Below are 10,622 nucleotides of genomic sequence, written 5' to 3'. Positions count from 1 at the left end.
ATATATATATATATATATAGATAGATATATATATATATACGCATGTATTTATATTTATATTCATATTTACATGCATATATACATATATGTATCTATATGTGCGTGTGTGTGTGTGTATGCGTGTGTAATTTATATTCTTTGGTAAGATGGCGGTTCATACATATTACATAGCCACCTTTGTGCTAGTGATTGCCTGGAATTTCGGTCCCTATCTTCCAATATCAGTCAATATTCCACGCCTTTTGAAGACTATAGCTTAGAAAAATATCGATTCGGGAAGCATTTTCTTCTTAAGTTTCCTTTCAATACCAATTTCTGCTGTTGATATATGTTACATCTTGTTGCTTCTGCTAAATTTCTTGTGCTACTCATACAATACGTTCGACAGTCTGCACGGCTTTTGAGAGAGAGAGCGACTTGTAGCTTACGTTTTATTGATATGAGTTCGGGCTGCACCTGGAATACTTTTGTGTCTGAAATCATTAAAATATATAGGTAAGAAATGAAAGCAAAGTTTAAAGAAGAAAAACTAAAAATACTGAAGAAGAAGAAGAAGAAGAAGAAGAAGAAGAAGAAGAAGAAGAAGAAGAAGAAGAAGAAGAAGAAGAAGAAGAAGAAGAAGAAGAAGAAGAAGAAGAAGAAGAAGAAGAAACGTAATGTTTAACAGCTAATCTATAAAGGGGTCTGAAAGAAGTATTCTGAAATCTCTAATACATATGTATGTGTGTGTGTGTGTCTGTGTGTGTGTGTGTGTGTGTGTGTGTGCGTGCGTGTGTATGTGTGCGTGCGTGTGTGTGTGTGTATTTATATATATCAGTATTTATTCATATACACATATATATGTGAGTGTCTGTGTATGTATGTATATATATATATGTGTGGGGGGTGCATGTGTGTGTATATCTATGCATGTATGTATGTATGTGTATGTGTGTCTGTTATCTTTGTATGCAAGTATGCGTACATCTGTATGCATACACATGCATATACGTGTGTGTGCGTGTAGATATATATATATATATAGATAGATAGATAGATAGATAGATAGATAGATAGATAGATAGATTGATTGATAGATAGATAGATAGATAGATAGATAGATAGATAGATAGATAGATAGATAGATAGATAGATAGATAGATTCGGAGATACAGAGGTGCAGAGATGCAGAGAGAGAGAGAGAGAGAGAGAGAGAGAGAGAGAGGGAGAGAGAGATTGCACGCTCTACCGTGCACTTTGGAATTTATTCTTTTGTATTTCCTTCGATGGAAATATAAGCACTATAGACATATAACATCACAAACCGACATACAATATGATGTGGCAAGTTATTTAACCTTAACCAAAACTTCTCGACTGTATGATTGAAAAATAAATATTTTCCTATCGTATTCATAACACAAAACTGAACTGTCAACAAGGGAAATCGATTTGTCTGTCCACAGAACTCCACAATCTGGTGATTCCATTGAACCATGCACTAAGTTTAGACAGGAAAATTAAAAGATTGTTTTATAACTATTCCATAAAATTTCTCTTCTACTGATATTCTCTACAAAGTATTATCTTATTGCCTAAGATGAAATATTGTAACGTTACAGATATTGGAATATAAATATGAATCTATAAAAAAAATTATCCAACATGTCTTCTTAATTTTTGTGATTTATATTTCAATTTACATTTTTATAGCTTTATGAATTAATATATCTTTCATTATAATTTTTATCACTTATTTTTAAACTATATTTTTTTCTCATCGAATAAAATAATACAATTTCTTCTTTCTCGTATATCTTTTTTCTCTTTAATGTTCTTATGCACATTTGTAACGAGGAAAGTTTTCTACACCCAAATGCCTCTATATAAAATACAGATACATTGTGATTACGTCGCTAGTAATCCATCTTCATTTAGTACGTGTGTGAGTGGAAAAGTAATGCCATTTTGTTTAGAACAGGTATAATTACCAACACAGGAACATGTATCATACATCATAATGAAGCTGGTCCTCTGTGGATCACATCCTTACTTCTCAACATAGTCACCGTTTCTCTCAATAATAATGTTCCACCTTCGAATGAGAGCATGTATCTCTGCCCCGTAAAGTTCTGTTGACTGTTCTTTGAGCCACTTCTTCACTACAGTTTTCACTTCCTCGTCACTGGAATAATGTTTACCTGTCAAACCCTCTTTCATGTGGTCGAAGAGATGATAGTCTGAAGGCGCTATATCAGGGGAGTGTGGAGGTAGTGAGGAAGGGCCGGAGTGTAACCCAATTTTCATGGTGTATAATTGACTAAGCTTAAAGCACTCCCCTCTGGACGGGACGCTAGTTCCTCGCAGAGTTAATTCCATAAAAAATTTTTCCTGAACTCATTTGCAGCTGAATGCAGTAGAGCAACATGATATGAAGTGTTGTGCTCCAGTACACAAAACACCGCCGGATCCGGAAATCGACACCATCGTCTCAGGATTGCGAGCGCAACGCGCTACACACTAAGCCACACACACGCATATCTATATATATATGGTATTTACATAAATAGTTCGATTTGTTCAGTTTGAATGATTAAGTTCAGCGCTACTGTCCTGTTTCTCTGTTCAAATATATACAAAATGATATTTAATGCTTATAAATAACTCGATATTACTTTCCACGTTGCTGTTTACATTTACTTAAATGAATGTGAGCATTTGTAATGTGTGCGTGTATTTATTCAAGTTTGAATGTTATATGTATGTATGTATCTTATTGCGCATGTGCGTGTTTGTGTACGGTGTTTATATATGTTTGTATTTTTGGGAGTGCTTTTGTATCTACGCTAATATATATATATATATATATATATATATATATATATATATATATATATGCATACAAACTCACACGCTCACACACACATATAGGCGTATATATATATATATATATATATATTCACATTCATTTGTGGTTGGGTGTGCAAAACTGTGTGTAAGTAGAAAGATAACCCGGAAAGAGAAGTTATGCTCAACAACCTAGCATATTTCTACAAACATGACTCGCAAAATACTCTATCAACGAGTGTAACACGAAGAACCAATACTTACAAACCACGTACACAAACTCAAACACTCACATACTTATACACATTACATGCATGTCAGAAATACACACACGCACACACTCATATGTATGTAACAAATATATATATATATATATATATATATATATATATATATATATATATATATGTATATATATGTATGTATGTATGTATATGTTATTTATGCATGGATTTATGCATGTATGTGAATGGTGAATGTTTGTGTGCATGTGCAGGGGTGTATCTGTGTGTGCAAATACACGGACGTATGACGCAGTATTACTAAAATCCTATCGCACCCTTCTTTCCTGGCCCACCACCTCTAACCGCTAGCAAATGAATGACTCGGCAATTTTTAAACCCATCAAATCTCCTTCCCAGGACATCTTAATCTCATTTCCTGTTAAGCTAATCTGAAAATGCAGTGAGTTTGCGGCCCAACCTTGGTAAACTTGGACCAAGCACACACACTACGAGCTTATCATGTTGACTAAACATTCAGTTCACACATGTCTACGTAATTGAGTGAGATGGAAATAGTGGGGAAGAGCGAAAATGAGAGAGAGAAAAAGATAAGGACAAAGAAGAAAAATAGAAGAGATGAGAAAGAGTGGTAGAGAAGGAGGGAGGGAGTGGGGAGTGGGAAAGAGAGAAAGAGAGAGAGAGAGAACAGGAGTTTAAAGATATATATTGTCGTCAACTAATTTTGTGGTACTGGAAAACGTCCCAAAAATTAAGCGTCAGCTTCTTTTCTTTTTACGTGAGCAGTTAATTGTTTTAATAAATAATTAATATTATAGCCGCAGTCATAAAAGCATTATTAATGTTAATGAAAATAATCTTTAAAGTTAAAAGGGAGAGAACTCGTGAGATTGATTATAAGAAATATGAAATGCTAGATGATAGGTGCAACTGTGTGTCTGTGTGAATATTTTACAAACATTGCAATCTATTACTGATCTTATTCCAACCAAATGTCACCCAGATTTGTGTAGTACTCAATACTACCACTTAACCAATCAATAATTTATGACTATATGCCTATTTCTTTAAACGCTGATCAGTTCTGAGTGAATATTCTATGACTAAAGAGTTATTGTTATTGTTTAAGGTTACATGAATTCCGATTGAATGACCCATCACTAAAGGTCAAAATATATTCCAAGCGCAATGCCAAGGACATCCTTTTTAGCATTGTACCTAACGGATTCCATTATTAAAATAGGCCCATCATTTCTTAAAGCTATCGGATATCATATGAAACATGTTCTGTTGTTGTTTCTAGCAATTCAGGCGACCACAACGAAGCTTTCCTAGTTAGAGTAGCCTTAATATATTTCTTGCTCGAAATATAAGTCTATCGCTAGCAGGAAATATATAATGAACCAGACAAACATTTAATTGGGTTACCAACCCAGAAATCATAGGTTCAAATCACATACAGTTATCATACTATGCTTCTCTTTGAGACGTCTAATTAATTGATTCTTCAGTTTACCAAAATAGATATGATTTGCTGGTGAAAAGTCAATAGATGTGACACTATAAATGATCGATATCTTTAATCGTATACTCTGTTTTATTTATCGATTTTATGTATGTGATAGATATTTCGTATAAACTTAGTTTAAATAATAACTCTTTTACATTCTAATTGGTTTCACTCAATCGACTGTGGCCGTACTGGAGCACTGCGTTTAAAATAAAATCCTCAACGAGAATCGCCGGTCACCATGGTAACAGTGTGGGTATTCCAAAGATTAATCCGATGATTTTACCGAATGATAAAATCTTTCCTAACTGAGAAAAATAAACAAATTCTCTATTTTAATCACCACAGAACTTCACTGCAGTAAAAAAGGAGTTTATAAACATTACTTATTGTAAAGTATTTTTATCGATTCGAAAACCTCAGTCTTCGGTGATGCAATAAAGAAAGTGAAAGGAAAGTAGTTTACGGAAGTTATTATCAGCAATACGTTGAGAGCAATTCCCAAAACGTTCTGTGACGCAATAATGAGAATAGATTTCTTTTGACATTGAAAGTAGAACTTGATGTAAGAACTTATGGAGAGACTCTCTGGATGATCAAGAAGACTATTCAAGATCCCAGAAGAGAATGCCATATGGGGAAATAGTAATTCACCATAATTTTGGTTTTTAACATCGATACAAGACTTCAAATTGCGGGACGGATGCCGTCTTTTGTATTGCTCACTGTTTGGTTGTATCAATTGGTCTCAACGTATTGCCGATAATAATTTCTGTAAATTACTTTCCCAGAAAGATAAAAGGGAAAGTTTGACCTTGACAGCAGGATTTGAACTTGGAAACATAAATTCTTGTAACTAACAATGGAATCCATTTTGTTCGATTTTATTGTACGTAAGATTTGTCCTTGAATCAGTGGGATTCGACATACGCGCTGTCAATAATCATTATAGGACAGAAAGAGACTCCATTATTGTAAGCAACTATAAGCCAACAAACTGTGACCGAAACAGAAATGTTAAATGTTTGGAAACATCTTCGCAGCAAAGCAAAGTTCTATGATAAAGTACGGTTGAAGGATAAAGAAATATACATATAAACCAATCATTGTAATAAAGAACTATAAAATAGAGGGCATGCTTGAGACTGGAGATTCCACCTCTCTCTCTCTCTCTCTCAACCGCTTCTCCCCTCTATATATTCTTTTTTGATTCATGACAGATGTAAAACCTGAGACTGACACTCACATCTTTACACGAACAGACAGAAAAGACGAACTATGTTGAGTTGGAGACAGATGGCAGCACTGCAACTGTGGTATATTTGTGTGAAAGAAGATAGGAAATTGGTACAGAACATACATAGAAGAACATAAACATGTTTCACGGATATCTTGCTATGAATTAAATACCATAGAATTTCTGTGGACATCATTAAAATTCTTTGATACATTTATATTCCATTCGATAATTAAACTCGTGAGGAAGGCAGTAGTTGTTGTCGAAATGAAAATAAGCTAACATAATTTTCTAAAATTCCTGATAATAGAATGTAAGATGAAAGTTTGATAAGCATCAAAATCTCAAAAGATACGCCTAAAGGAACGCAGGAAGAACTAACATTAATGTCTGTTAAGAAACGTCTTTAATGAGGTTAGTCAAACCACGAACTATAGACGGGAATAAAGATTAAGTGAAAATATAGTGAAAAAACCTTCAGCTGGAATATTGATTGACTTGGCTGGCAAAAGATCACGAATTTTGAAAGTAATCTCGGTCGATTAGATTAACATGCTAGTCCTTGGATATCTAATTTATCGATCCCATTGAAGTGATTAAAGTAAAGATTTACTAGGACAAATTCGGAAAGATAAAGGGACATAACCACATAGTTTAATACAATTTAACCGGCGAATTACTGATGCTACCTTGTACATTCTGCTGGTATATAAATAACAACAACAATGACAATAATAAAAATAATAATAATAATAATAATAATAATAATAATAATAATAATAATAATGATAATAATAATAATGATAATGATGATGATGATAATAACAATAATAAACATAATAATAATAATAATAATAATAATAATAATAATAATAATAATAATAATAATAATAATAATAATTCTTTGTTTAATAGGCATAAGGAATGGAATTTGGGGAGAGGGGTCTCATCGATTACTTCTACCCCACTGCTTGATAGGTAGTTATTTCATCGACCCAACAAAGATGAAAGGCAAAACTCGGCCGCGGTAGAATTTGAACCGGGGACATAAAGAGCCAGTAGAAATACTGTTAAGCATTTTGTCCGCCGCACTAATGGTTTTTGATTTTGTGACAAAGACATCAATTTTGAGTGAAGGGAATTAATCGATAGCATTGTGCTCTGTACTTGACTGGACGATACACATTCTGAAATACACGAAGATGCGATGGTCGCAAATGGAGCTCCCTTCAACCTCGGTCTGATCGAGTAGAGTTTACCTGTTGTCAGGTAACAACAGGATCATTATCATCATAATCATTGTAATCGTCGTTGTTGTCGTCCTTATCATCATCATTATTATCATCGTCCACATCATCGTCGCTGTCGGCGTCAGTGGCGGCATTACTACTACTACTGCAACTGCTACTGCTGCTGCTGCTGCTGCTGCTGCTGCCATTTTTTCATGAAGATGAAAGATCGTAAAACTAAAAGTATAATATTGTTAATACAACCTCATGGACTCGAAGACATGTGCTATTTCTATAGACCACCGTGTCGTACTTTCAACCTGTCTTTATATTCTTTTATTCATACGATATTACACCTTAGTTCATAAGCATATTGAGGATTGTTAAAATGACTATATCCCTATGATAAAAATACAAAAATGGCGATTATTTTAATGATACAAATGCAAATCCATTTGTTGGTCAAAAGGATAGAAAGTATTTTGATTATACTTGCACGGCAGATTGAAAGTTTGATTTTTTCCCCCTTATTTTTATAAACATTACTTGTTACATGAGTGCAATACAACATCAAGATGGCCGTCTTTTGTTACTTTTCTTTATTTATTTATGTATATGTTATTTATTTTTACTCGTTGCTGTTTTCCTGTTTGTGTCACTCTTTTTCTTGTTTCGTTTTTCTTCTTACTCACGCGTGTTCTTCACAAGTTTTTCGTCTAACAGTTTCTTTCGTTATTAAACTTGTAGGCCTGTCAGTAAAATATCATTCTGATGAACAGCCGCAACGAAGTAACAGTCAATCCCATCCTAACAGTCCCCATGATAATTATTATGCTGACATCCCATTCAAAGCCCCGGAGATGACCGAAGAACAACGCCTGATGACGTACCTCCTCAAGGGATATGAAAGATCGGTCCGACCAGTTAAGAATGCCTCCAAGGCAGTTGTTGTCAAAATGGGCTTGACATTTACACAGATTTTCGATATGGTAAGTTCTTCATTTATATCTTTTTGGTTTTTTGTTGCTTTCGTTATTTGGTTTTACAGATGTACGTATGCACATATGTATGTACGTATGTATGTATATATAAGTGTGTGTGTGAGCGTATTTCGTATATATACATATATATATATATATATATATATATACAGATCTATAGGCACATATATATAAATATGTACAGATAGATAGATAGATAGATAGATAGATAGATAGATAGATAGATAGATAGATAGATAGATAGACGTGTGTGTGTGAGTTGTCACTATCGATGTTTTTCCAAAATCCCCACTGACCTCAACATCACTAAAACATGTTCAGTAGTTGTAAGAAAGCAATATATGCCTTCACCTTATTTATGAGTCTTTTTTACGAGATATTTTTCTTAATGAAAAGAAATGTAATTTCTCTACCTGCGTATTTCCTACAGAATTCATCAGCTGTTTGCTTCTGGATTATGTTTTTGGTGTTTTCAGTAAAATATTTCGTACGAGACAAACTTATGTAATTTCAAATTGAATTTGAGAAGGGAAAAGAAGATGATCAAAAAATGAAAAAATAATTTACGAATAAATCTGTAGTTCTCTGACAAAGCAATGAGATGCTAACACTTACAATACCTTACGGCGAATACACTAGTCTAATTGGTAACGCATCAGACAACTTGTTTTATTGTTTTTCCGCTTATATATTCTTTAATATACTGAGTTCAAATCTCGCTTCAATTGAGTGGGTCTTTTATCTTTACTGGGATAATAAAATAAAATACCACAGAGGTTTGTGTAATCCTTCTGATTGATTATACACTTATCGGGCATGTTGCAATATTCCTGTGGTCGAAATTCACAAAATTATTCAGGCAGGAGAGAAGCCATATTCATTGTGATATCTGCGGTGAATGTTTCACGTCAACTGTAAGCCATTCAGTTTGCCGACATCAAATTGTTGTTTACACCAAATTACTTGATACTGCAGAAATAATGTCAAACGATTTCAATCTATGACTTTTTTAGACACAGCATACTTTGAGCTATATTAAATATTTCAATGAGTGTGCCAGTATACGTTTGAGCCGCCTCAAGTAGCAGTGAGGCTATCTGAGTTCAAATCCCATCAGCGTTAAGTTTGTCTTTCTTCTTTTCTGGTGCGACATAAAAGAACCAATCTAAGGCGATGGATGGACGGAATTGAATTAAGTCAGCTCCCCAGTTTGGGACTCCCCACATAAGTCATTAATGCCTTCTTTATTAAGTTATCAATGCCTCTCTCTCCCCACCTACCCATTAGTTTCGGGGGTCCTGTTAAAGACTGCTTACACTTCTGACTAAAGGATAAATAAAAACAAAGAGTATATTGACTCATGTAGTCCAGGGTACACTTGGTCACAGCTGAAATGCATTGGATTCTTTCTGTTCTGACTGAGTGTCGATTTGCGAATAAACAACAACAATTAAATATAATGTTTTTACTTTAGAAATCGTTTTCGTATCTTTGATTCAAAGATCAAACTTTGAATTGGCTTCTCTATGATGAAATTAACAAGAATCAAGAAAGTAGTGTGTTGCTGCTACTGTGGCTACTGCTGCTACAGATATATGATTATTTCTCTTTTAATTAATAACTTATTTAATATTGATCGCCATCGTCATTTTTAATATTTAACGATGTTTTTCCGGTATTGAGAGAAACGTCATTGATATAATTTATGCTGCAGATTGTCTCAGCTAAAGATTTGTCTATCAGATAGACGACGAGGTAATAGCTAATTGGCCATTTCACTTATGGCTTTCCCAAGCATTTCCTTTTATTTCAAAAGGATCTAATTTGATAGTATGATTTAGCTACTATTACAAAACCCCCTTGGACAACCCCACTCCCGGACAAAACCCCTGTGACTTTTTTTACCTGCGACGATTTTTTTTTTACCTAGATTTGTTTACACACTTCATATGCAAACAGAATAAATTTATATACACTCTGATAAAAGAGCAGCGTACTGTGACTAAAAATCGTTTAACCATAAGAAGGTCCTAGTTTTAAAAATAATTGAATAAACAATTTGCAAAATAAATAAATTAATGATATTTTGCACATTCTAAAACGCAGACGATCAAAATATGTAATACAAACAGCAGTTTTTCTGTTTTGTTTTTAAAGAAAAGTAAAAAAAACACAAACGTGACAAAACCTACTTTTAAGCGAATTTGAGTATTTAAAGGTAGCTGTGTGTTGTTTTTCGAGGAAAGTAGAGCATATTTAAGTTGGAGCAAATCAAAGAAGCCCAATAACATGAAAATCAATGACAGACATAAAGAAGTGAGAAAAATAATTTAAAACAGAATGGAATAAGATTAGAAAAATATTGCTGAGTTCAGCTGAAGAAAATAGTTTTCGTAGTAAAAAGTTTCGTGCAAATTGAAAACAAAACACAATTAGATTTAAGGCATGAAAATAAAAAGAAAAGAGAGCAATAAGGAAAATTAGATGGAGATAAGGAGAGAGAGAGAGAGAGAGAGAGAGAGAGAGAGAGAGAGAGAGACACACACAGAGAGAGAGAGATAGAGAGAGAAAGAGAGA

General features: G+C 33.8%; 1 protein-coding gene across 1 annotated transcript in view; it reads left to right on the top strand.

Moving 5' to 3' along the window:
* Positions 1 to 10,622, top strand: part of LOC106884488 (neuronal acetylcholine receptor subunit alpha-2) — a 242,942-nt gene that overhangs the window by 226,386 nt on the left and 5,934 nt on the right. The window contains exon 2 of the mRNA XM_014935899.2: positions 7,792 to 8,033. Coding sequence (XP_014791385.2) covers positions 7,792 to 8,033 — 242 coding nt within the window. The remainder of the gene's footprint in view (positions 1 to 7,791; positions 8,034 to 10,622) is intronic.

The sequence above is a fragment of the Octopus bimaculoides genome, chromosome 12, assembly GCF_001194135.2.
Source record: "Octopus bimaculoides isolate UCB-OBI-ISO-001 chromosome 12, ASM119413v2, whole genome shotgun sequence".
Taxonomy (NCBI): domain Eukaryota; kingdom Metazoa; phylum Mollusca; class Cephalopoda; order Octopoda; family Octopodidae; genus Octopus; species Octopus bimaculoides.
This window is presented reverse-complemented; position numbering and strand designations above follow the sequence as displayed.